General features: G+C 42.6%; 1 protein-coding gene across 2 annotated transcripts in view; it reads left to right on the top strand.

Annotated features, from left to right (window-relative positions):
* The window catches only part of SH3PXD2A (SH3 and PX domains 2A), a 266,448-nt gene that overhangs the window by 211,139 nt on the left and 27,681 nt on the right, over positions 1-27,628 (top strand). For both annotated transcript variants that reach the window (XM_082052261.1, XM_082052262.1), the window contains 2 exons: positions 16,867-16,980; positions 21,813-21,896. In XM_082052261.1, coding sequence (XP_081908387.1) covers positions 16,867-16,980; positions 21,813-21,896 — 198 coding nt within the window. The remainder of the gene's footprint in view (positions 1-16,866; positions 16,981-21,812; positions 21,897-27,628) is intronic.

The following is a 27,628-nucleotide window of genomic DNA, read 5'->3' as shown; positions in this document are numbered from 1 at the left end:
TCTCTCCAGCCACACGTGTGTTTGGCTTGGACGCTGTCATCCCCACTCTCAGAGCCGGAGTGTGTGTTGGCAGCAGGGAATCGTTGTTGCAGAGTGATTCCGAGCACAGAGGAGTCAAACCAAAGTTCATTCTGTTCTGTTTCTTCAAACTTGCAGCTTGCTTGAGCAGGCAGGGGGTGGACCAGCCGCTTTTCTTTTTGTGTGGTGGTTTTTTGTTTTCTTTTATTTTTTACTCAATACCTCATCTCTCTTGTAAGAAGTCTTTTTCTATAGCTGAAGGAAATGTCATGCTCCTGAGATTTCTGGCTCTGGTTAAAGACTGGCATCTTGCTTGCAAAGTAGGGCTTTCTGTTGATCTCATTTTAAATGGTATAGCTACAGGCACAGAAACAAAGATCTGAGGTCACACTTTGCTCACTCTTCTGCATATTTGTTTCTGTTTTAAAAATAAAGAAAAATCACTGAAGTATTCTGCCTTACAAATGCCTCTCAGATGCTGAAGACCAAAAATAGTCTTAAGTCCCAGTGCAGCTCTTAAGTGTGCGGCTATGAGATGTACACCCTAAGGTACGCTAGCAGTGCATGAGGGCAGGGCTGTCGGTATCTTTTATTCTGGATTCTGTTGCCACTTGCTAACTTTGTGGCTGGATAGGATTACCAACATTTCACCAAAGGAACAGTGGCTTTAAGCAGCAGATGAGGAAGCCCCTTGTCTCCAACCTGAATCTGGTCCCTGACCTCAGCCCAGTGTCTGGGGAAGATAGGTAAGCTAGATTTTAAATTTCCTTATATATTTTAGCTGAAAGTGGATTCTTTAACTTCTTCACCAGGCATAAAGGCTTCATCTCACCTTTTTTTTTTTTTTTTTTTTTTTCTTTTTCTTGCTATGCAATACTTGTGCCCCTTGCATACTCTCATTTAGTTTGGAGAGGAAGGAAATGCAGAGTTCTTACTTTGCTGTATTAAAACCTTTGTAGCTGATTTCTAGGACTTCATCTGGAGAAGCTGCTCTGCTTTGCTGGCTTGGGCTCAGGATTTGAAAACTGAGCCACAAATAAATAAGTATAGGCTCATCTAAAGGCCTGAGACATAGTTGGAAGGAAAAAGCAAGAGAGGCTGTAAGTGACAGCACAGAGCTGTGATGAGTTAAAGATTTAATGGCACCATGTACAGGCATCGCCCTCAGCGAAGGAGCAAGTGGCTCCTCCCAGGTGGGGTTTTTAATCTCTGAAAGATGTTGCTCACTCCTTGGCTCTGCTCCTCAGCTGGGCAAAGTGCTTAAGCCTCCACTTGACTAGAACATGAGGTGTGGGGACGTTTCACTGTTTTCCCGCTAAATATCTTTACTGAATAGGAGACTATTCAGAAAATCTGGATCAAAAAAAAAGTTTCTTTAATAAATAAACAAACTGCAGTGAGAACCTTTTTAAAATTGTAAGAACAGAGGAGGAAATTTGAATCATATATGAGTAACTCCATTCTTTCATGGTGCTGGGGAAGCGGTGCTGGCAAGCACCAGGGCTGCCTCTGGACAGAAGACAGGCCAGAAACAGAGAGACAACCTGTCCTCTGCTTGAAGACAGACTGAGCCTCCTCTGACTCCTCTGCTGTAGGGGCTGCCCTGCTGATGGAGAAGTAAAAGGGGTAAAATGTGAAGTCAACTGGTTAATGGTTTTGCCCATCTTATTTTCTATGGAAAAGAGATAACAGGAAAAAGAGGGGTGGGGAGTGGTTTCTGCATCTTCTAGGGAAAGGAGCTGGGGTGAAAGCTCCTGGAAGTAAGTCATAGCCATGATAATGTATGTAAGTCACATCAGCAAAGGTGTCAAATGTCATACTGAGCTCTAAGGTTACTGTAATGAGTATTATCTTCTCCTTAGAGATTAGGACTTAATAAACAAACGTGAGCAAATTGCTTCTTGCAGAGGGAAGGTGCCTTTGAGATCACATCCCTCTAACACTTCATTTGCTGCATCCAAGCAGAAGCAGATCACATCATCTCATAAGCTTAGATATTCTCGGACTTTAGGAGAATATGAAAATATAGATTTTAATTTTGCTCCAACTAGAAAACATGTCATTAAGTCAAACAACACTCTGAAATACCAATGGTTGTGATGCTCAAGGCTTTGGCTTGGTCACTCTGACTTCACTTGCTGATGTGAAAGGCTGACAGAAGTATCTGAGATTTTGTCTAGATCATCCTTGAATTTTTCTGGGACTTCTGAAAGATGTCGACAAGGTAAATGCAGAAGCTGAAATGGCAGGGAAAATTGGAAAAACAAAAGTAAAATCTAACTAGACAAACACAGTAAGGTTGAATATTTCCACCTTCCTGTCATATAAATCTTCAACAAGCACTGTGGGAAGCAGGTTAGATGTCTATGGTAATTCTGCAGACTTTGGCTAATGCTTGTGTTTCTGGAATAGCCTCCATACTGTAACTTCAGCTATAGAAAAAAAGACATGTTCCTCAGAGTAAGTAGTCCAGTAAAGGTTATTTGGCACAGTGTTGGTGAGCCAGATGATGTGGCATTAATGGCCTGTGAGATGCAAGAGGGCACACCAGATGTTGAACTTCCTTTGAATTTTTGTTTTCCTTTGGCTTCAACTGTGAACTTGCAAATAGAGGCATAGCTTAGAGTTGAGGTAGTACATGCTGGTGGATGACCAACAAACCCAATGTTTTGTAGGACAGAGAATTAACCCCTTAATTTTAGGTCCATGTAAAGTTGACCTTGAAATTTTATTAAACCAATTCTGATTAGTGTTTGGCATCTGGATGAACTTGTTCATTAGCAGGGCAGGAAGACTTTTTTTAATAAAGAAAATTAACAAGTTGATACTGTGTAATTAATACAAACTAATAATTAACATGAAGTTCTGCAAGTATAGTGTGTGGCCATTCCCAAAATAAGTACATCAAAAAGCTTGTTTTGTGTTCCCAGGCCATACTATGTGTGTTGGTACCAGGCAACCCCACAGACTTGTATTAGCAACTGGTGACAAATAGGTCAGTCAAAGAAAATGTGATCTCCATGAAAATGGCTTGTAAGCGCCAAATATCTGCACTAAATCTTATAATGGGATTAAGGAACATCAGGAGGCAGTTTTTAAACCTTCAGGAGGTGTTGGTTACTAGCCAGAAGCTTGATCAAGAAACGCATCAGGGGACTGGTGTGCCTTGGAGGTGGTGTCCCTCATGCCTGGCGTTGAGGGTCTCTCCATCAGGTAGAAGGGGATTTGGAAGTGGTGTTTGTCCTTCCCAAAAATGTGTGGTCTTGGTTGCCTTCTTCAGGCTGCATTGCATAATGTTTTGCTGAGCTGGAGTTTGAGGATTTGATGTGTGTGTTGAAGAACCCATACAAGCAAGGGAAGGGAGTAGATATCTCTGAAATGCAATTGGAAATCTTCCCCAGTGTGGATTTAGCAGCTACACAAGTATGTGCTTTTGTTTCTACCCAGGTTGGGTTCTTTCCACTCCATAATCCTTGCCCGCAGGCCTTGGGAGGGAAGCATGCTGAGGAAACTGCAATTCATTAGTCATCCTAAAATGTGTTAGTAGTCCAGTTGGTCTTGCTGGAGGTGCACTGTTGCACATATTTCACATTAGTATTGCAATGAACTCCACTTTACCTCTCCAAATGTGCACACGGAGTCACTAAATGGGATGTTTTGAAATAAACTTTTAGGCCATGCAAACTTCTGTTAAGCCATAGCATTCCAACGTTGTAATTAGTAAGGCAGCTAACTGACCTACCCCAAAACCTATTTACTATCCAGGCTGTTTTACATCACAAGAGCCAGGCTTCTGTGATCTGTGTTTGTTTTTTATGGCAGTGCCTAAGGCCCAGCTGAGATCAGGGGTCCTGTTGTGCTAGACACTTAGGTCTTGTCTCCAGAGGCTGCAAGTCTACATAAGGGACAGACAAAGGAAACACTGTTCAGATTTGGGTGGTGGGGGAAGGGAAGGGAAGTTACTAAGACTTGAAAATTGGGGAGGGAAAAACTCCTCCCGTGTAAATAATTGATCTGTTTCTCAGTTCTGTTAGAGAGAGCTCCTCAAAAAGCTAGGCCAGCTCTCCAGGAGCAGAACCATCCCCTTTCTCAGTTTGGAGTGAACATGCAGCCTCTGTGTTCCATCATTGACCTTTCCCAAAATACGAAGGGGAAATCAACATATTTTGGGGGAAGGAAGAAAAAAAACAGAAAAAAAAAAAAAAATTAATCTGCCAAGAGTGAGATCCTGAAAAGTACAGGGTTGCAAAATGCCAGAACTCAAGGTTTTCTATGGTGTTAGCATTGGAATGATTGCAGAATAGCAGTTGCCTGTGCAAAGAAAGGAGGACATGTAGCACTTGCAGACTCTGGCCAGGAATAGGTACAGGCAGCCCAGTGTGTCCTCTTTTGGTAGCCTTGTACTGAGGAGAGGGAAGGGTTTAATCTTGCGTGCATTCAGGGTAAGCTTAAGTGACTCCCTGTTGAAAAGATAAACACTGTGCCTCATCTGTCTAACAGGTTTAGGTAATCCCTTACAGTGCTGCTTATTTATTTTAAATGGTGCTGTATTGTATAATGTGTGTGTGTTTGTAAAAGAGGTCTACAAATCTCAGCTTTTCACCCAAGGACAGCATTACTCTTGCCCTTGTTTCATGGTTGATTTATTCCTAATGGAAAGGAATAAGCCTCACAATGATAAATTTCTCTTGTCTCAGCTCTGTGAAATGCTTGGAGATTGACAGCTCTTCTGTATCTCACATCATTAATTTGCCTTGCTAACCTTTATTTAGCATCAGAAGATCAGCCTCACTGATTATTGCCAGCAAATCTGTGCTTAGTGCCTGCTCTGGCTTTGTTTGGTTAAGCTTGAAGAGACAGAAAGGAGAGTTAGAAAATGAAAATGTTTAAATATTAGGATTTTGACGTATTACACACTTAATGGTGCCTTCCTGGAGGCAGACTGGCAACTGAAACAGCTGGCAACTCAGCCTTTCTCTATAAAGAAGGTGTTAATAGGAATCTTGTTGTCGATGTTCCTATAGTGCAAGACTTAGTGAGGTATTTTTAGTCTCTCAAGGCAGAACAGTTCACTGCTCTGAGTCTAGGCTATCTTTCCTAGGTATAAGGAGCACCAAACAGTAAACCTCAGTCTTTAAAGACCATGTTGCAGGTGAGACAATAAAGCAAGCTGCAGAGAAATCACATGCATACCACCATGTAGCAAAACCCCTGCAAAGGTGCCTGAGCAGAGTGTGTAGCTGCCTTATCCAGAGGCTAAGCCAGAATAAGTAGAAACAAGTGCTTGGTTGCCTGGCTGTGTGCAGAGCATTTTCTGCAACCTAAGAGGAGTGCTTTTTTGCTGAAGGGGGGGAAATAAGCATCTTACCCCAGAGGTTTTTGCCTCAGTAGCTTTCCTATATTCACCTTCTCTTCTTATGCTGTTGATGCACCTTTTTGTTAGAGCTGATGGAACCTGATACACCAATAATTCCTGTTTGCTTTTTTGAAGTCTACATGGATGAGCTCAGTTTTCCTCCTTCCTAAAAGTAAATGTCCCCATTTGTTTTCACCTGCTTAGGTTATTTTCATTGTCTGGGTCTTCATGATAGTTAAATGTAAATGTAATTTTTTCTCTTCTTTCAGTTTTCCATAATCTGCTCAAAATGGGGTCAGTTCAGCTTCCTGCTGAACAAAATATAGTAACAAGTCTGTAAGCTTCTATATTTCACAGAAGCCTGCAAAAACCCTTCAGAAAATACTGAATTGGGTTTGTAATCTCTTCTGGGGAGCGTCAGTGATACTCCTTGCCCATGTATGTCCTTGTTCAATATGAAGTAGTTCATTAACTGGCAGCCTGCTAATGCACCGGCTGCTCTCATAGCCTGCTATTCATCACTCTGGTACTCATTTCCGAAGCTGTCATTTGCTCCAGCCTTGTCCAGGCAGCGCTTTGAGGCTCAGCTCCTGAGGTCACTGCAGAAACACGGCTTGAATGGAGCTCAGGAGAAAAGCAATGAAGCGGTGTCAGAGGGAGAACAAAGCGTTCGATTTGGCTTACAACAGTATTTGTGATAACATACCATCTGGGCTACAGCCTTGCCAGATCTAGCTAATAAATAGAGATGGACAGAAGTTGTATTTGGACAGCAAAGCTTCAAGGAACAGCCAGGATATGGAAATGGCAATTTGTGAGATGGGAATGGCAATTATCTGAGTGCTACGGTGTGGTGCTGCTCTGCACATTGTGCTGGGCACTGGCAAACCAAGGTGTCTGTGTTCCTTTAGCAGGAATATTGTGTTTCAGAAGGATGCCTAAAAGCTGTTTGTAAAAGGCAGTGTTTTTAATCTGGTGACTCAGCTGTGCTTCAGACTGAACTAATGTCACTGCTCGGTTGCTTTATCCTCTGATTTCTGCTTTGTTCTGTGCTTCAGGCCAGTGTTGCTCTGTTCTGTCTTGAGATAACCAAAGTCTGTCTCAGAGATAGCAGATTTATTTTTGACTGAAATATGGGATTCCTGTGTGACTTTGATGCTAGGACCTGGAGCATGGTTTAGTACTCTGCTACGATCGTTCCTAGTCTATAGAGGCTTTCTTTCCTGATTCTGTGCAGCTTTGAGGGTTTTGTAGTAAGCAACTGGTGCCACATTCTCTACAAACTTCAGAATAAGAAATTAAAACAAAGGCAACTTTTGGCAATTTGTGCAGGAAGCCAACGTTGGCTATTCTCTGCTGCCTGTGAAGGCTGTTTCCTATCAGCTGAGGTTGGGGGTCTGTAACTTTTTTAAACCACTAGGAAGTAATTTGTAATCTTTTGGACAAGATTACTGTGAGGCCCATTTGAAAGCTTATTCATGTTTTCCTAAAGAAAGCTTGGACACAAAATGTGTTTGCTTTAAGATTAAGTCCTGTGAATGTAAAGGAAATTACTTGTGAGCTTGACTGGTGCACCCTGTTGGCTGACCGCAGAAAACACACAACCCCACAACTGGTAATGACTAATAGAAAGTCCCTGTTGGCTCCTGGGGCTGAGCTCCCCGTGCCCCGAGGAGTGGAAAGCCATCTGTTTGCGTGCCTTCAGTGTGATCAGTTGTCTGTGGCTCTGGAAAATCTGCTGCGGGAGCTGGCTGCACTGGCAAAGCCTTTCTGAAGGCACTGGGTCATTTGTCTGCTGCCCTGGGCTGGGTTTGCCCACCTGATTCTGTCTGTTCTGTACCATGTGCAGGAGTTCTCCTCTATCCATGCCCCAGCTCTTGTAAATTATTGATTTGTGTAAACATGGTGCCAACAGTATCATTTTGGCACGCTTATTATAACCTTGGATCTATAGATTTCGACCTCTAAATAGTTGCTGGAGAGGAGGTAAGGGGTTAGGCTTTAAGAAGGGTAGGGCATGGATTTATTGAGTCACCTTCCTGCTTGAGCTACATTTTCATAACAGTAGAAACACTAAGGGAAATGTAGGACACAAGTCCTTTTGGAAATAGAAGGTGAAAGACACTGGGCTGTTATCAGGCATGGAGGAAGGAAAGAAGACAGAGAGAGAGAAAGAAAGAGAGAGAAACTGTCCAGTACTACTTGATACCTGTGCAGACTTAATGCATGGCCTTTTATACTGGCTGAGTGTGTGCCCTCTAGCAATCTTAACTTGCCCCATTGTTGCTAAAGTCACAAAGACTTAATCTTTGAAGGGTGCATGTAAATCTATAACTTTCCAAGGGGACAAAAAAAAAACTGCAAGAAAAGGTAAAACCACAATTTGAGGTCAGATGGGAAACCCAGTGACCAAGCAGATTAGATGAAAAAAGGAAAATCTGTGATCTGTAAACAGGTGTTTTCTGTAATAACTGGGTTGGTACTGAGGGTTGGATGGCAGGACCACATTGGCCAGTATACCAGTGCAAGTCAGTAACTTCCTGAAAGCCATTGGGTTATGGATGGACCTTGGTTTACTCCAGTTACTGAACAGTACTCACTGTTAATGGGTTAGCAGCTGCAGCCAGGCTGCTTGTGCAATATAGTATGCCCACCTAAAGATAGCTTTGTTCCTTGTTGTGATTGATGAGATATTTCCTCTGAGTAAAGCACTCCCTCGCTTAGTTTTTATTCCTATTCTGAACAAAGGCTGTAAGCCACAAACTGTCTTGGGCTATGTGGAATGCAGCTCACATCCCACAGACAGTTTCACCATTAGGTGTTCTTGAAGTCAAATTAAGCAGGAAGGGAAAGATTATTTAAAATTTATCTTTAGGAGGCATTAGAATGTTTGAGCCTTGGCAAAACTTTTTTGCAACTTCTTGGGTGTTGACTGGCCTGTAGAACTGACTGATTTCATTGCTTTGTGGATCCCCTAATTTCAGTGGTCTGGGGATGCTGACCAACAACTTGGGCACGTTGACTGTGTGTGTTCTGGACACGGGCAAGTGGTGCTTTCCACTGCTTCTGTCTTGGGGAGCCCGGGGAACTTGACAGTTTAGGGAAAGCTGGTGACCTGGAGTGTGATGGGACTTGATCTGGGATTTACAGGTAATGTCCAAGACATTTCCGTAGCTGTTGGTGTAACAGGTAGTGCATTTACTCCATTGCTTTAAGGACACAACTTGTCTAATTTGTACTGGATTATATGATGGCTTTGTGGATGTATGTGCCAATTCTTGAAAACGTATTTGGCAGATTCCTTCATTCCAGCTGTGTCAATATACAAATTTGAGGTCCTTTTTTTTTTAAACAGGGAGGGGAAGCCCATGGGTAACAACTGGGCCATAGCAAATAGTTCCACATACTCCTCTTGGAGTCTGTAGCTATCAGTTTGTACTGACAGAACCCAAAGATAAACTGTGTGCTTAATTTTCCCCCTCTTGCCCCCCATACATATACACAAGAAGTCACAAGTGTAATAAGAGATAAATATATAAGTATTTTTCCAAATGTGCACCTCTGGAAGGCTTGTCACCTACTAGCTTACAATATTTGAGCAAATACAGTAATGTGGTATTTCCTAGTTGTCTAATACTGTGAATATCCATAGTCTCTACTAGTGATGTAACAACTAAAGTATTAGAGCTGAGTTGTATATTATCCAGTTTTCTCTTTTCCCATGAACTTTTCCCATGTTCTGAACACTTCTACTTTTTCCAGAAGTAGAAGAAACACAGTTCCAATCCCAGTAGAAGACTAGGGAAATATGTATTTGAATGCAGAGGTCAGGGTGTGAATTTCCACATATATACTTGTGTGTTTATGCATATAATGTGATGTGGAAACCAATCCAAGCAAGCTAGATGTTTAAGCCAGAATCTGAGATGTACTTTGGGACTCTGTAGCAACCACTTATGTACACACCTAGTCAGTTGCTTTTGGTCCAAGAAAAACCTGTGTGGCAGCAATAACTAAGATATTTATTCATGCATAGTGGGCCCTTCATGCCAGGGAGCTCTGCAACCATAGGAACTGGAGTACAGCAGCACAAGGGGGTGTATGCTGACAGCACAGCTGAGGAGTCCTCCATCTACCAGTGCCACCTGATTAGTAGTCAAGGTGGAGAAAGAAGGCAGACTGGAAGGATTAGGATAGCAAATCCATGACCATATAGACTTGAAACAACTAGTTACCATAGTAGCCAGTCATTGCAGGAGAGAACTCTGTTCTCTCGTATGTTACAGCACCCAAACTCTGGGATTCATGTCTATTTTCCTTGAACTCAGTAACACCTAAAGCAGTGCAAGGAATGCAATTCCCTCTGCTGCTGCTAAGTCTTAAGCATTTGCAGTTACTATCAAATATTGCTGGAGAACAGCAAACAGTGGTCTCAGCTCTTGGCCTTTTGTTCCAGCTTTTGGCTCTGTAAGGCATAATGCTGTTATGTTAATAGGCAAAAAAATTATATCAAGACATTCCAGCCTTCCAGATGTCCCCACCCCCTGCTCCCCATCTCCTCTCTTACCTCAGGAAGCCCTCAAGTATTGTTTCCATCACCAAATTAAGCAAAAACTGCTGCAGCCTCTACTCTGATGAGAACACAACTCAGCTTTCAGACTCTCTCTAAGGAGGGAAAGAAAAGTATTTCCAGGGACACTCCATGTGTGGTTTGAGTTGTCAGGGTTCCTAAATGATGCTCTTAGACTGGGGCCTCCATTATGTTTTTCGTGGGGACTCCTGTAAATTTTAGTTGGATGCTGGAGCAAGAGCAGAGGGGTGTGCAGCCTCCCTTCCTTCTTTGATATGTTCTCTCTTTACTAAACAATAAAACTATTATTCCAGTTTAAATTTTGAGGGTATCTTGCTAGGCAGAACATAGCCTGTGCCCACGTGCCTGCTATTGAACAGCACTCAGGTATATGGTTTCTAATGTATGTCCTGTCAGGTAGATGTTGCAGCATATTTGGTACCAAGAGCAAAATCTTTACTTATTACATTTCAAATCTTAATTTAATTATTTTCTTTGATAAGAGAGGAGAGCAGCTCGTATTCCTTTTTAAAAAAAAAAAAAAAAAAGTTTGTTTGTAATTCTTCATTTGGCTTTTAATGGTATTGTAGAAAACCTGTTTCATGACCTATATAGAAGCTCCAATTTTCCATGCAGGGGTATCAGGAAAGGAGTGACAGGTGTGATCCTTTTTCCTCTTTTTCTCTCATACTAGAGAGCTAATAACTCTTCCTCATCACAGTGCTGTGGGGCTCTTGGGGTGTTTCATCAGCAAGTTTAAAAACCTCTTGGAGTTGAGCAGTAACTTGCATGGTGAGTTTTATTCCTAAATTCTTAAAGCAGTACTCAATACCTAGAGTGCAACCACAGTAGTTGCAAGCAAGATAACAACCTTCACTCTTGACTGTGAGAGCAGTCAGGCACAGGCGGTCAGGGTTGCAACACTTTGCAAAATGATGTTACCATGGGAAGTCGGATTGCTCCCAGCGTGTAGATTTAGGATGTGAACTGGCTGGAAGGACCATGGTTGAACTGAAATCCTCATGTGTGGCCCAGTCTACTTTGGGTATGGCATGCAAAGGGCTGTGAACCTGTGCTGTGTATCTTAACTGTCTTCAGGCAGGATGTCTGCCACAAGCACATCTTTACACCTCGAGCATAGCTTTGTTTGAGCCCCACTTCCATCTTTAAAATGAGACAAACATTGTTTTGTGGTTGAGTAGTGGCTGCAGTGAAATCTGCTGTGCACACAGACAGGGAAACATTGTTTTTAAGGATGAAAGCTGCCTTTAATATTTCACCAACTTCAATAATTCATCCTGAGATAACAGCTTTAGTCTGCTGTGTGGTGGTTCATGCATGGACTTCTGTAGCGCAGCCTACAGCCAGTTCCATGCTAGGAAGACCTCTTGCATGTATCTCCTTATTTAAAAGAAAGATGTCTCTTCTGTGAATTGTAAGGACGAAATGCTCAGAAATCAGACACTGGCCTTCATACATGTTCAATGCTGTCAAGCCAGAGCCTTTGCCAAGGGTGTGGGACTGAAGGAGCCTGTTACAGAGAGCAGAGCCAGCACATACGGTGAGCATGTCTAACAGTGTACGGACACTGCAGTAGATTTTTAGGAAGTGAGTGTGAGAACATGCTTGCTGCAGAAAATCCCTCTTGCAAAATGCTGCTTCTTGTGCCTTTATGTTTCTGCTTCTGCATATTCTTTGGAGGTCTGTCTGAAGCAATTATGACTGACTTTTCTATGTGTATCAAATATACATGTACTGTGTATACCCAGCTCTAGCAGCATGGAAAAATCAAGCACCTTCATCTGCTCACCAATACTCTCATCTTAGCTGTTTTTTAATGAAGCAGATCCCATCTTTGAAGGAAAGTAATCAGCTGTTGGCATAAAAAGGTCTGTGTCCCAGGTGTGTCAATGACCCGATTGCATCTAGTACGGCTTTGTAGGAAAACTTAACTTGTTGGAACTATCTTTTTTTCAAGGCTCTTGAGAGGTGGAGTGTTATTTAAGTATTTGTTTAGAAGAATGTCTAGTCCACTCATGCAGGAGAGATTCCCATTCCCTTTTACAGTGTTGCTAGCCTTCTTGTTTAGTTTAGTTAAGCTCATAAATTGACAAACAAAGTCTACGGAGGAAATTAATGGCTGAGGGGAGAATTAGAAACCAATGTTAAGCATGATCCTGCTGCTTTTTTTTTTTTTTTTTTTTTTTTTTTTTTTTTTTTTTTTACTTCAAAAAGTGATTTGTAGGGAGATTCAGGCTAGACATGAGGAAGAAATGTTTTACAGTGAGAGCGGCAGAGTACTGGAACGGGTTGCCCAGAGAGGTGGTAAATGCCTCATCCCTGGAGATGGGCAGGTTCTGAGCAGCCTGATCTAGTTGATGATGTCCCTGCTTATTGCAGGGTGTTGGACTAGGTGAGCTTTGAAGGTCCTTTCCAACCCAAACCATTCTATGATTCTAGTATTAGGCGAACTTCAACAGAAATAGCTAATTTTCCTGCCAGCCTGGAGAAAGGATGGATGTAAATGGATGAGGATGTATGTAAACATAAGTAAAACTTGCATAAAATATGGTCCTTAAACTATGTTCTAGTAGTTTCCAATGGTGTGGATTGTGAATAACACTTGCTTAATTATCTTGCTTTTTTAAAGCCTTTTGGGGAGAGGACTGGGAATACAATTAAAAGCAAGAACATGACTTTCAGAATCAAAGTATTTTTGTCTTTTATTCACTCTCCAGTGTGACCAATATATTTTGCAAACATCATCTTGCTGTGTGTATGGATGCATAGCAAGTGGAACATGTCATCTCTCGATAACCAATGAAGCTCCGTGCTGAAAATGTCTGAGAGTTATCAGAGCCTAGATGGACTCTGTGACTGTAGAGACATCTTGGCTTTTGCAGCTAGGGATGCCGACAGATGCCAACCGAAGGGTCAATGTATGTGGGGAGAAATTTGCACATCTAAAATTCATATTACTGGATTAGTACTAAGGCAGGATTTGGGGGAATGCCACAAAGCTTAAGCTGGGCTTGATCTAGGTGCAGGGGCTACAACTCCCTGTGTGCCTTTTATGAGGCTTAAGCTCCCTTTGAATCCTCATCAGGGATGAGAGCTGGGTAACAGTCTCAGTCTAGACATCCATGCCACATAAGCTTTAGAGTTGCCTTTTAATATCAGAGAAGGAGGGGCACCTGTAAGGGTTAACTCAAGCTGCAAGGCACTGCCTAGTTTTTACAGATGGTGTGAGTGCGAGAGCGAACCTCAGACTGGCTTGGCAGTGCGTGGAAATAACTTTACATAATTCCCTGCAGATGTTGCTGCAGAATGGTTTTAATGATGAATTGTGAAGTTGAACTCAATTCCAGCATAGAGGGAGAACTCAAAATAAATGCAATGTTTTGTTCTATGTTTCAAAAGCAAGTTTTCTAATAATGTCTCTGTGATGCTCTGGGTTGGGAAAGGTGGCAGGGGAGGAGACAAGAGAGAGTTTGTGCCACTGTAGCCCTGACTTTCTGGAAACAAAGGCCAATCTAGCTAGTTTGTCTGCAGACCGTGAACTTTGTGAACCGGGGAGGGGGAAAGGGTGATGGGACTAAATGGCAGCTGCCGTAATGCTTTTAATGAGGGGATGGTGCAGAGCCAAGTACTTCATGATCAGCTGGGCAGAGCTTTCATGCACGGGCTGCATTGTGGAACTTGTCTGCACTTCAGCCATTTTCTGCTAGGAGCTTGTCAATTCTTGAACTATGCTGTAATTTCCTTTCTGTAGGGTTATGGCTTAGATGAACCATTATAATTTGGATTTTTTGCCTCATAAAGAGTGAGCTGCCTCTGCAACGTTTGCTCAGCCACTCCAAGTCTTCGCACGTCTTGCTTGCAAGCATCCATTTTTGACTTCTCTGCTGCCAGGGGTGCTGCTGGAAGTTTCTCGGGCTTCTCAGTTGTTCGGTCTGTTTAAGTAAAACATACTTTTCTGTGGACATGCTATTCCAATGAGCTGCATTAAAGCCTTCCTTTTGTCCTTCTGAGAAGCAAGCTCAAAATGTGAAAATTTCAGAGTATGGGGGCTGGTTTTCTCTGAACCTGGACAGACGCTGCTGATTTCTCAGTAGTTGCAGGGGTTTCTCATTTATACTTTACCTTTGTACATAGTTTATAAAGGAAATCTTTAGAAAGAAAATAGAGTTTTCATGAGTTCTGTGGCAATTAGAAGCTTTAATCTTAGTGACAGCTTGAACAATTAAAGTGGCTTAATATATCACTTAGACTATTGCATGTTCTGTCTGCATGTTGCAATGGATTTGGTTGAGTTACTTGACTGTAATCGACCCTAAATGTGGCTTGACCTTCAACTGGTATGTGGGAGCCTGTTCTGTTCTTAAGATCAGTGGAGTGTGAGGCCTTTCAGGGGAATGGCAGTGGGGAGGCACACGTAGGCATGCCTAGGCCTGGGGGTAAGGGGTTGTCTTTTAGCAGAAAGCCCCGTCTAGATGGATGGAGGCTCAGCCCCAAACACAAGACCTTAAACTCAGCTCTGGGGCCACAATGCAGCTCAGTGAGCCAAACCAGAGGAGCTGTATTGTGAAATGGGCTAGCACCGGGTTGGCGTCAAGGCTGTGCAATCCAGGCCTCCAAAGATGGTTTTACCATGGTTTGAATTTGGCTCAAGCACACATTCTGAGTGTAGGCAAGTCCTTTTTGTGCAATTGTGTTTAATTTCTTTCTGAGGAAGAGTTTACATAAACTATTCCAGTCTAATTGATATCAGCTGAAAGCCAGCTTCTGACGTTTTGTGCCTAATTACAAGTGTATGTTAAACTGTGTTTGCTACCCTTGTTGATACGTTACTAGTAAAATAAGGAACAACCATGAAGATGTGTTTTTGAAATGGTCTGGCAGACCCTGTGTGTTCGCTGCTGTGGGCTTCGTGGCAGGAGAATCCACCTCCTGCTGAGGAGGAATAACTAAATTTAAACTTTCCAGCCATGAGCCTTGTGAAGCAAAGTTTCCAGACCTCTGGTGGGCCAGAAAATGGAAAGCCATGTCTGAGTTTTTGAGTAAATAAATAGAGCTACCCAGCAGCTATGTGGTGGCAAGTGAGGGGTTTGCTGCTGGGGGCACATTGTCTGCCTGCCACAGGCCTCAGGGAGGAATATGAGGGTTTGTAACTGCTGTCCTCTGGCAAAGTCTTCTGTGACAGGATTTGGAATGAACTTGGATGACTTTTAGCGTGAACATTTGAGTATTGTTTTAGTTTGGGGTTTATTTTCTCATTACAGAAAGTTACACGTAACATAGCGGCAGGGCCTGGTGAAGTGTCCCTTCCCCTTGCCAGGCCCAGGCTGCCTACGCCTCACACAACTCGGGGTTTTGCCCCACCATGAATTGATTTGGTTTTGTGCCCCATCTATTTACAGACCAAGCTGGCTTGTCCCTGCCTTTGTTCATCACAGGCAGGCTTGGGAGTCTCCTGTTAAATTTGTTGGTTTTATGACAGCCATTAAAGTCTGTAAACTATTTTGAGGTATATGTACAGAAATAGCTATTTTCTCAACTCTCTTTGGAGAGGCTGAAAGACTAGTGTTGAACAATAGTTTATATTGTCTTGACAAAGCAACTTGCATTTTTGGAGGAGACTTGGAAATTGTAGAAAACAATAGAAATGGTTAACCTGCTTGGCTTTGTATTGTTCTGTATCTTAACCCCAACTTTACATAAATGGAGCAGAATCTAAATTGTGCTTATATCTGCAGGCTCTTGGATTAGCAAGTCTACATCAAAATTAGTGGAAGATTCAATAAACCAGTGTAGCCAAGCAAGAGGCAAGGATAGTTGTGGCTGGGATGCACTTAACCTAAAGAAGTTCCCTATAATTTTATTGATCCATCGATAGATGTGACCTGAAGTTTATATCAGTGTAGTTGGTGAACACTTAACATTTTTGTAGATAGTGGTAGAAACATAGATGGTCAGGTGGGAAGGCAAATAACTGGTGTTTGTGGCCTGAAGTCACGTTTCAGTTAGCTTTTTCTCTCTTATTTCTGTTCTGTGCAGTACTTTCCAGCTTCCCAGGGCATTGAATTCAGGTCACATTTGTTAAACACTGGCTATGGTGACAAGTGCTCTAGAAGCACTTAATATTTTGTATCCTATTCTGAAATATGTGCCCTTCTACTAAAGGCTTTCCTATTTCCATCTTTTGACTTCTGTGATACCTCATATTAGGATTCATGCAACATTTGTGTTGTTTCCTGTATGTTCACATATAGATATCGTAGAATCATTGAATGATTTAGGTTGGAAGGGACCTTAAATACCATCTAGTTCCAACCCCCTGCCATGGGCAGGGATACCTTCCACTAGAGCAGTTGCTCAAAGCCCCATCCAACCTGACCTTGACCACTTCCAGGGACTGGGTGGCTACAGCTTCTCTGGGCAACCTGTTGCAGTGCCTCAGCACCCTCATAGTGAAGAATTTCTTCCTTCTATCTAATCTAAATATACCCTCTTTCAGCTTAAAGCCATTACCCCTTATCCTATCACTAGATGCCTGTGTAAAAAGTATATATACACATACAAAGTGTTTTGAAACTGTAGATGAATATGTTGCAAGACTTACTTTGACAAATTGAATTGGATAACTCAAATTAGAGTTATCACGGGTAGATTTCAGGTTTCTTAAAAAACAGATGTTTGCTCCATTGCAACCTTTTTTACATGGACCAGTCTGCACGCTGATTTACCACTGGAAGAGTATCTGAAAGAAATGGTACATAGGAATAAAGCCCCTCTCCTAGGAGGCTGCAAAATAACTCAAACCTGCACTAAAGCTGCTGACTCTGCGCTGCCTTCTCAGTAGCATCTTGCTACTCTTGTTCCTCTTAATGTTGACTGAGCAAAGTTTGTTTTTGTTTTGTAGGTTGGTGGTTTGTGAGCACAGCAGAGGAGCAGGGCTGGGTCCCTGCTACATACCTGGAATCCCAAAATGGAACCAGAGATGACTCTGACATCAACACATCCAAACTTGGGGAAGGTATGGAAAACTTTTTGTTATCAAGGGCAAACTGGTATTCACTTGCTTTATGCTTTTCCCACCATAGGAAAACTTTGAAAACTCTTGCTGCCACTTTTATTATTAATGCAGTGCAGTAACCTCTTCTCCTATCTTATATCAATAAACAAAATGTTGCAGAAGAAACTGGAGTGAAGTACCATGCCTGTTATCCCTTTGTGACCACCTTGGGCTCTCAGTGTGACGAAAGGTTTAAAAGCCAAAATGATCCTAATTTCAATACCTTTAGAAAGCATACAAACTTGCATGCAAGTCCAAGCAACATGTTCTGCTAGAGGTCTTGGACTCTCATGTCCATGGAGGGAGAGAGCTTGCTTGGCTTGTTTGCAGAAATTATACAAGTGACACTTTTAATTGGAAGAAGATGCTTGTTAAAGCCACAGGCCATTAAAAGGAGTGAGATTTAACTTCAATGGTTGCTTCTCATTAAATTTTAAAAAAATTAATCCTCTAAACTAGTTTCGCTGCTGTTTGCCATGGTCTGTGATTGTGTGGAAAGTTAATTTTATTTGGTGTGGTCTCATTCTGTTAAAACTAAGATGCCATTTGTCATGTATATGTATTTAGCTGAACTTTTTTTTTTTGCTAAAGATGCTTAATTCAGGTTCCAGAAATGTAATAGTACAACCTCACATGTCCCTCTCTTCTGTTATGAAACTAACCACATCTTAATGGACTTCTCATGTAGCAACTGTGTACAAAGGACACTTTTGTTATGATTCACTCTATTCCAATGAATCTCTTGCTAAATTTCTAGGTGCTCTTGATGTGACGCTTATGTAAAACGTATGTGGAAACTCAGCTGACCTTTCCTTAGCACAGGCAGGAGGCTTAGAGATGTGTTGGAGTGACCATCTGTCCATTAAGACAGCACACAGGCAAAACATAACTTTGTGCTGGTCCCTCAGGGTGACAGCTGTGGCTTACTGAAATCTTTGGCTCTGTAACTCATTTTCCCTGCTCAGAGCTGCCCATATCCTGGGTCACTTAGGTTTTAGAGACAGACCAGCTGTAGACTGGTAGGCCGGGAACCAGTCTGGTATGATGCAACATCCTAGTGGATGCAAAAGCAGTTGGAGTTTTCCTGTTAGTAGATAACAAAAAACTTACTGCTCTTTTCTGAAAGAGTGCCTTGTCTGTTGGTCTGTAGCTTCCTCCCTTTTCCTGACTCTTAAATATGGTGTACGTTTAACAGCCTTATTGCTTAAACTGCTTTCATTTCAAGCTCTCCTCCTTTCATGTTGCCCTCTGGAGTGTAGTCTGCACAAGACTGTTGCCACACAGCAGTCTTTCCTGGGCAAAGGAAAACCCATGAAATGCTCATTATCATTTTCTTCTCAGTCCCATTTAATCCACAACACTGCTTTCCTCAGCTATGGTCAGCAGTCATGTTCCCTGCCTTACTCCAAATCCAGATATGCTGAAACCTGAGAATGTTCTTCCCTTTCTTTTCAGCTCCATCTCAGTGACAAACCTAATTGCATTACCTCCGCAGTTGCTTTGATGTGCCCTAGCTTTTGCTTGCTTTTCAGTAACTTTGTTTTACATTTTTAACCACATAAGCTGAGACTTCTTTTGTTCTTTGTCTTTTCCCCCTCCAGTTCTTCTTTAGTTGAGTTATTCTTCTCGTAACAGTTATTTCATAGTAAAGGAAATAACTTGGATTCATTCTCTTAAAAATGTATAAATGTGAACATACTTACACAGAAAACTTTGCCAACTCGCTCTCAGTAGGCAAGAGAAAGGGGCTCCAATATAACTGAGGAGGAAGGCACACTAAGTGGATTAAGTGCCCTGGCCTCTGGATTTAGAGTTTATACAAGTTTCGGAGTGACTCCTGGAGATGTTGACTTCCTGCATCTGTGCAATCTGTGCTCTGCCTACTTTGAAAGGGTAGAAATGCTAATGCAGAGAGCTTTCTGTATCAGCCTCTTGGCTCTCTCCATTTGTGGTGGGCTTGGAACAGGTCCACAAGTCAGGCAGACCCAGAGGTCTGCTCTGCTGTGGCAGGCCCTTGTAAAGATAAGGAGGTGCTGAATGCAGCTTGCTAATAATGCTGCCCCTACATAGCAGTAATATTTCCATGTGTGTCTGTTTAAACAGTCTGTTCCCTGAGAAAGACAAAAGTATTTCCTCCCTGCATATGAGCCTGCACAACATCTTTTGTCAGGATGAGGGCAGACAATCGACTGGGCCTGTGTTTAGACCAACACCGTCTTACAAGGCTTGGAAAACATTCAGAAAGCAATCTAAAACATTCACAGCCACAGGAGCTGTTAAAATAAACATCTTGAAATGGTCTCTGGAAAGGTTTAGACACGTGTTGATAAATAACCTTTCTGGTAACTAACTGTGGAGTGACCAACCAAGTCCTAGTCTGGATTCGAGTGGGAAAATTCAGTATTGTTGAGGGGGAACAAACCCAAACAAACAAACTAACCCACCCCACCAACTCATATAGAAGCATCATTGTGATATAAAAGGGCTATCACTGGGGACAGTCATGTTGTGAGGAGGACATGGTGTGCTGGGTCTGTTCAACACACTGTCTTTAAGGGGTGCTCCTGGATGGCTGAATCCTCCACGCTCCCAGTGTGAGCAAGGAGCTGTGTGTGACTGCTCTGTCTTGACATCTGAAGCAAATTTCTCCCTCTTCCACACCCCTCCCTCTCCTAAGCTTTTAAGTTCAACATCTTTCATCTCTTCCTTTCTTGTATAGAAACCTCCTAATGCAGACAGCCTTACTGTGAATTTAGCTTTAGTTTCTCTCTCTGCTATAATCGGTATGTCTACTGAGGTTTCCTGTGTTGCCTTTTGTGTAGCATGTGTGTAACTGGCAGGCTGATGTCCTGTCGATTTGGAGAAAGCCACCAGGTTAAGCCAATTGGTAAGAAAAACACTACCAGTAAAGCAGTGAAGACAGCTCATCTTCTGTGCCACCATGGGCTTCCAAGGGGATCACCGAGTTCATTTAGCCAAAATCACAGAGATCTGTGAACTTGAAATCCAGCTCCTCTGAAAATTTGTGGTTCTTCTCTTTGACCCACATGGGATCAGAGGGGATGTGTAGACTGCCACAAACTAGACACTATGTCTGTTCAACACCACTTGCCACACCTCCACTTAGGGTGACTAGGGAAGCATTAGGCCTTATAGAAAAGGAGAAATTGAGGAGTGTGAGCTGGGTACAGAAGTCTGGTCTAAGCCCCTGACAGATATAAAGGGCAAAAAGGCAAAGGCCATTTTTGGGGAAAGTTATTGATTTTTTTACTTGTTCACCTAATCATTCCCCAGTTGAATAATTTTGCTGAGCTTGATTGTCTACAGAACATCATTCTGGAAGACAATGGTGTCTGCTCTCATGAATATAAGGGTATATTCCCCACATGAGTGCACATAAGCAGAATTGAGTGATTATTAATGACACGCTATCAGAGTTTATGAACAGCTTCCCAGTAAGACAAGGGTTAATGGGTGCAAACTGGAACACAAGAGGTTCCACTTAAATATGAGAAGAAACATCTTCTCTGTGAGGGTGACAGACACTGGAACAGGCTGCCCAGGGGGGTTGTGGAGTCTCCTTCTCTGGAAACATTCAAAACCCGCTTGGACACATTCCTGTGTAACCTCATCTAGGTATTCCTGCTCCAGCAGGGGGATTGGACTAGATGATCTTCTGAGGTCCCTTCCAATACCTAACACTCTGTGATTCTGTGATCACTAGCAAAATGGTTGTGTTTGCACCCTAGCAATAGCTGGAGTATAATATTTTGCAGTGCTTTTTAGCAGCACCAAGCCCCCTTGCAGTAGCTGCCAAACTAGTGTGGAAGCCCTTGAATGGAAAAAGTGTTTGTCTGTGTTTCTGTGCCAGTCCAATGGTTCATGTGTTGTTCACACCTTCACAAGCAGAAGGAGCTGAGTACAGTTCTGCATATGCCATCCAGAAAACAAGTGGTGTCCTCTGTGCACAGCTGCTCTCACAATGCCATTTCCATAGGTGTCTTGTCTTTGTTCATATTTTAAGCATAAATTATTGTTTCAGTGTCTAACTAATTCTCAGTTCTGGCTTGTTAGCTTCTTGAGCCTGCTCAATAATTGCAAGGTTAGGTTTTTCCTTATATTTGTAATTGTCATATTAGAAGTTTGGACCATGAGAATTAGCTGTGGCAGTGATTGTGAATTACATGTTGCAAGCAGAGACATCAGACATTTTTCACTTGAGTTCTGTTCCAGAGTGCTGCTGATACACATGAACTCAAATAAGAGAAGCTGCATTTTTTTTTTTCTTCTGGATTTTGTTTTTAGTGTGATAACTTAGAGCCCTGTTTGCTTTGATGTCATGTGCAGTAGACTGAATTCTCCAAAGATCATGCAGCTTAAGTAGAGATGGGGCAGCAATTATGTTGATCTGTCCTGCCACTGCAGCCTCCTTGGACAAGTTGTCTTCAGTTGTGCAGCTTGTTTTGGGGGTTGTATATGTGGTGGGTTTTTTCTTGTTTTGTGGGTTTTTTTGTTGTCCATTTGTTTGGGTTTGGTTTGTTGTTTTTTTTTTTTTCAGGAGAGCTGACAGCACAAGTGGCAATTTGTGACAGTTCTAGGTTACTGATGTTACTTGGGCTCAAGAAACTAACTTGTTCCACTGTACTAACTAAAACAAAACTTCTGCATCCCACCTAACTGGTTCCTGCTGACAAGACCAGAGCTTGTAAATGCCATGTTTTTGTTTTTATTCCTCACCCTCCCATCTTTTTTTCTTGTTTGTTTGTTTTGTTTCCATTCATGTTCCAAACTAGTTTCTAAGCGACGCAAGGCTCACCTGAGACGCCTGGACCGGCGATGGACGCTGGGCGGGATAGTCAACAGGCAGCAGAGTCGAGGTGAATTAATATCTTCCTATGACATCAGCCCCTAAGGATGCACCAAAAGCCAGGCTGCAGCTTTGGCTGTTGTGCTCCAGGGTCTGCATCTTTGGCAGTCTGATAGAGAAAGGCCAAAGCTCCAGAGTTCAGATGTGGACTTTGTATCTGACAGGTTGAGGGTGTCTTGGAGCTGGGGTTAGGCACCACAAGACCTGGAGGCTAATGACCAAGGGTAACTGCAATACCATTCCTCATGCTGCTTAGGAAAGCTCACATCTGTTGTGGTTTAAATTTGGGCATATTTGTACTCAGTCTTTCCTCCCTCAGTAAGGACAAGTGATACTTTTCACGGCTATTAAAATGAGAAGGATGCCAAAAAGCCATGGTCAGAGATGTGTGCGCTGGAAAAGTGCTTGATGTGGAAAGATGAGAATCATTCCAGTTTCAATCCCCTCTCTTACAAGCAGTGCTTGGTACTAAAGTCAGACTTCCAAAGAAGTTTTGGGAGCTTTTGGTGTCAGCCCTAGGTGTTAAAATACCACCACCAGCAGCACCTTGTCAGTTTTGCTGGTATGACAGGGAGCATGGCAAGGTAAGAGGGAACACTTTGTGTTCTGAACCTGCATTTGGGTAAAGCCTGAGGAATCTTCTAAACCAAGCATTTCTCCAATACATCTTTCCTAGAGTAAAGGCACCCCTTTCTGTCTATTTATCCACTTCTTGCAGGATTGTCCAGACGTGGTGTTCACTGCAGTTTTTAAAGGAAGGGGGTGGGGGGAAGCACCGTTTGCACCTCTCTGCAACTTTCAGACACCACTTTCTGAGGGGATGGAATCGGATGTAAGCACAAGAGAAGCTGCCCAGTTCAGAAAAAAGGTGGCTTTTCTACCGAGGAGAGAATATTCTTTTGAAGTTGCAAGTTTACCTTTTCCTGGATTTGGTGGCGGTTCTACGTACAGACTTGTGTGTGTGTCAGGCACATAGGACTTTTCAGTGGCTTTTTACCTTTGCTTCAAAGTATGATTGAGGAAACCAAAACAACAGAAGGGGTTTTCTTCCTGCTGTAGCTTCACCCTGCAGCAACTGGAACTACCCTGGGAAGACAAAGTCTTGCTTCTCAGCTACCAAATGCACCCTGAAGGCACAAAGAAAAAAACCCATAAGCACATACGCTGGCTTGTAAAAAAGATTTTGTGCCTATTTCTGTACTCCCAAGTGTCTGGGAGCTACTTCTTTTGCATTTTCAAATTCTGCCATGTACTTCCTGGCAATCTAACTGGGAGAATTTCTGGTAATCAGTTTTCTAAATAATTTATTAGTTTAAACAAATATATCCTTTCATATTCATACAATATTGCAAATAAAGGTCCATAAGTTATTGAGACTGCATGATGGTTTTCTTAGCATAGTTGACTGGTAAGTTGCATTCCCAGGTTTTTCCTCTTGCACCCCTATGCCCACCATCTGCGTGCATCTTCTCCAGACCTGTACTCTGACCAGTGTCTTCCCTGGCAGGCTTCCCCACCACAGGCTCCCCCAGTCTCTTCCATCCATCCATCCCTCCCTGCCTCCTTTTTCCTCCATAACAGTTTCTTCCCTATTAGGACCAGAAGTTTTGCGTGTGTTGGAGAACATGTGCTTTATCTCAAACTAGATCTCAGCACTTGAACTTGGTACACACTGAAGTATCTCAAGGTTTGGGGCAACCCCCATGGCTGAGCTGTTTCTATGAGCTCTCTCCAGTGCATTTCAGCCACAGCTAACCAGGCTGGCTAAAAATAAGCTGTTTAATGTCATCTGAAATGGCAGGTTAGGGAGCTCTTAGGACCAGGCTCACAGGAAGTAAAGAAGGTAATTTTAATACTTGGGGACAGATTGGAGACAGTGGCTTCATCATCTGGCATAGCTGCAGCCTGTACACACATCTGCCCCTTCCAAACTGCAGTTGATGAACTCTCTGGGTGTCCGGACTGCTGCGCTCTAACAGATCACAATTTATGCACGGTCGGGAGATATTATTTCTCTCTTCTTTTTGTCACATCCCAGCCCAAAAGACTTCTAACAAGGCCAAATTTGGGTGGGTTTGCAAAGAAATGACAGAATGCATGAAGTGTACACACCTCCCTGCCAACCTTCAAGTCTCTGCTCCAAAGCACAGGAGAACTAGAGCTGCTCAAACAGGAGGTTGCCAGAATTGTTCAACACAAGCAAAACAGCTTCCCCTCCCCCACTTGGCCTCTTTCTTGGAAATAAATTCAATTAAACATTTTGGCTGAAATTCTTCCCACCCAGCGATATTCTGTTTGAGATAGTCCCTGCTGCTGGAAGAGCTAGCTCTCAGAGTTCACTGGAGTTTAAAAGCAAGCTATTAAGGATGCTTCCCTTTGTATTTATGCTTGGATACCACTAATAAGCTTTTTTTTACCGGCAAGGTCTATGATAGCATCACTTAAAGCCAGAACTGAAGGAATTAGGTGTGGTTTCTGAGGGCCAGGATTTTCTAAGTGACTTGGATATTAAAAATACTGGAAAAGCCTGAGTGCAGAAGGGAAGGATGTTTGCTTCCCTGTTACAGACTGCCTAATGGGGGAGAATTATCAGGGATGTAGCATATGGCTTATTTACTTCTAGCCTTTCTAAAGCCATTTGAAGGGTCTAAACTAATGTGAAGGTCCCTGACCTTCACATATTTGGGAGCAATGTTACTGGGTCTGTCAATTAGAAAGATGGAAGACAAATTATTGAATATAATGGTAGTTCTCTGTTTTTAAAGCTGAAAAAGGAGAACAGCTGTAGTCTGTTTTTACAAAGAGAAACAGATGACATTTGTTGCTGAACTATTGTGTTAAAAATGGTCAATGGTGTGCCCAGATCCAAGAGATTACATTGGTTTATGTTTCCTATGTAGCTGCTGAGCTTGTTTGGGTTTTTTTGATGTTAAATGTTTTTGAATGTGGTATGTTTCTGAGCTTTTGTCTATACACTAGGAGACTCCAGTAATACAAATATGGGTTGTGAGAAGTCTGGACATTTGTAGTTTTAACTCAGTCCTGACACTTGTTAGACCTGCAGGCTGCAGAGTTCATGTTCTCTTGTATGGGGTAAAATGCTAATTCTACACATGCATTTACTTGGAGCTTTCCCTGGAAGAAAGCTTAGGATTGTTTATAGGCTAATTTAATGAGAAGTCAGTTGTGGTATTACAGTTTGATTGGGAAAAGTGGGGGTTTACATGCCAGTTTTATATGCCAAATACTTGACAAAAGCTAGTGCTTCTTTGTTTTTGTGCCCAACACTTTCAACTGGAGCTGTTACAATGCAGAAAAGTACTTCAAAGTTATTCATATCAACAATATCGTGACATGTGGGCTGAATTTCTGCCAAATGAGCCTGTTATTTAAGAATAGCTGCTAACACCAGAAATAAGCCACTCAATGAAAGAGTTACAGCTATAACTTGGAAACTATAGGTCTTCCTACTGCCTGCTTAAGTTATGGAGAGAGGGAGTTCGATGGTGAGACATGGACAGGGCATAGAGGGAAGGCAGCTGTGTAACCAAGTGGTCTTGATATTTAAACCCTGTCTTCTAGACTGAGTGGGTTGTTTGGCAGCCGGTTTTGTAGCTGTGGAAAGAGCCCTTGATCAGTACTGGAGATCCAGCCTGGCTGCTGTGCTTGTACGCTCTTACCCTTTCCTGCACCCTACCTGCTCTGCGCTCTTTGGCAGCCCCTTCATCACCCACAGGACTTCTCCCTTTGTTGTCACTCTTTTTCCCTGCTTGTCCTTGATACTGGTGAAATGTTTATCACTCATGGTGCAAGGCAGCTTTGCCATGCTGAATCAAACCAGCACAGAGCAGCTTCAGACTTAGTTTGTTTGGGCTTTTGTTGTTGCTGTTGTTTGGTTTTGGGTTTTTGTTGTTTGGTTGTTTTTTTTACCTTTCCTTGGTGCTCCAAGGAAAGTAGTAAATGTTTATTACCCCTTGCTAGTTGAAGAAAGAGCACATGCAATACAGAACTCTTTAGAAGAAATGGCATTGTTATTCTTGTCTGTCTGTTGGCATGAGGTTCTATGTTATTTTAAAAAAAAAAAAAGGGGGAGAGGGGGCAAGAGGAGGCACGAAAGCTGAAGAGCTCCTGTCTACAGATGTACACATTTGATAACTGTGGATGGTTATTTTCTCCGCTGAATATTTAGACAAGTAAAACAAAGACCATGTTGAATTAATGCATAGCTTTCTGGAACAGTGAGACTTTTTCCAGAAGCAGGTCTGACAAAGGGGGGGTGGAGCGGAGGAGTGGGGGAGGGCGAGCGCAGACTGCTGACTGAGGGGAAAGTATTTTGAAAGAAAATTCTTCTGTGGTTTGGAAGATGTAGGGTTGGGACTGTTTCATTTTGCTGAGAAATCGTTAATTGACTAATTTTTAGCTCAGTTCCCCCTTATCCTCACCTTTACCAGCATATCAAACAAGAATGGGGTCACAGAAAGTTGGGGGCATGTACAAGCACCAGCTGAGCAAAGGAAATTAATTCCTTACTTGGTTGACTCCTGAGGTGCTGCAGATAACTTTCACACTTATTTATGGAGGCAGAAAAGAGCAAACTTATAAAATATAGGTGAAGGAGAGGTATGCGAAGAAGGGCAGTCAGAATTTGGAAACAGAAACGTATGAGCACGGGCCATTTGCCTGGGAGAGATGAGACTGATTATGCGGGGCTGGAAATGTGCATGGGATTTCAGCTGCTTAAAGGCAAGGTTCCTGTCCCAAATAGTTTACAGCCTAAAGAAAGAGAAGGAGCTCAGTGCATCAAAGGAGCCCGGGCGAGTGGCAATTTGGCATGCATCTTATTATGACCAAAAGGTTTTTCACAGTGGAAAGTGATATTTATTTGGTATTTTTAAAAGCTTTTAGAGAAGGACTAAAACTAAGCTTGTTTGGGAAGGCAGGAAGTCAGGGTAGGTAAGGATTATTTTAGGATGGATTTGAGAGTTTCAGGTTATTTGATACCAGGGAAGAGAGAGCCTACTCAGGTTCATAGGGCATCATAAGAAAGGCATGGGGCTGAGTGGAAAAAGATGAAAGGATTTGGAGGAGTAGGAAATTCAAAGGGAGCAGCAGACGTGAGAGCAAGTAGTAGGATGTTAAAGCAAGGTACAGCACATAGGCTTGAAAATTCAAGATGGAACAACTGAATTGGGTGTACACTTGGTAGGAGTCTGGCTGAAGTACCAGAGTGTGGCTGTGCCAAGAGCCTTGGGCAAGAGCTGGGTGCTGAGAGGCTGGGGAGGGAGCGAAGGAGGCAGGAGGTGGCTGTAGTGGCTGTATAAAGCAGGTTGAAGGTCCAAATATGAGCTCTAGTGGTGAGGAGCAGCAGTGGTAGAGGATTGTGAAGACAATGGGGAAAGGAACCGTTACCTTGGTGATAGACTAGGAGGAATCTGAAATAACCAGTGCCAAGGGAATTGGGAAGATTGAATAAGGAAGATTTGGAAAGCGCTAGTGAAGCTCTACGTTACAACTCGAGCGGTAAAACCATAGCTCTGCTTTCCTTGACCTGGCAGTAAGTATAAATCCAGACAGCCAGAGGAGGGACTGAATTGCCTTCTCAAGACACCTCATAACTTTAATGTGTAGTATTTTTGTGCATGAGCACACGTGTAAAATCTGAAATTCTGTTTTGGCTACTATATGTAGCTGTAATGCAGGGCATTTTACATCTGAAGTGCCTTGTCCTGTGTATATGCACGC

This window comes from Streptopelia decaocto (assembly GCF_964273445.1).
Source record: "Streptopelia decaocto genome assembly, chromosome: 5".
NCBI lineage: Eukaryota > Metazoa > Chordata > Aves > Columbiformes > Columbidae > Streptopelia > Streptopelia decaocto.
This window is presented reverse-complemented; position numbering and strand designations above follow the sequence as displayed.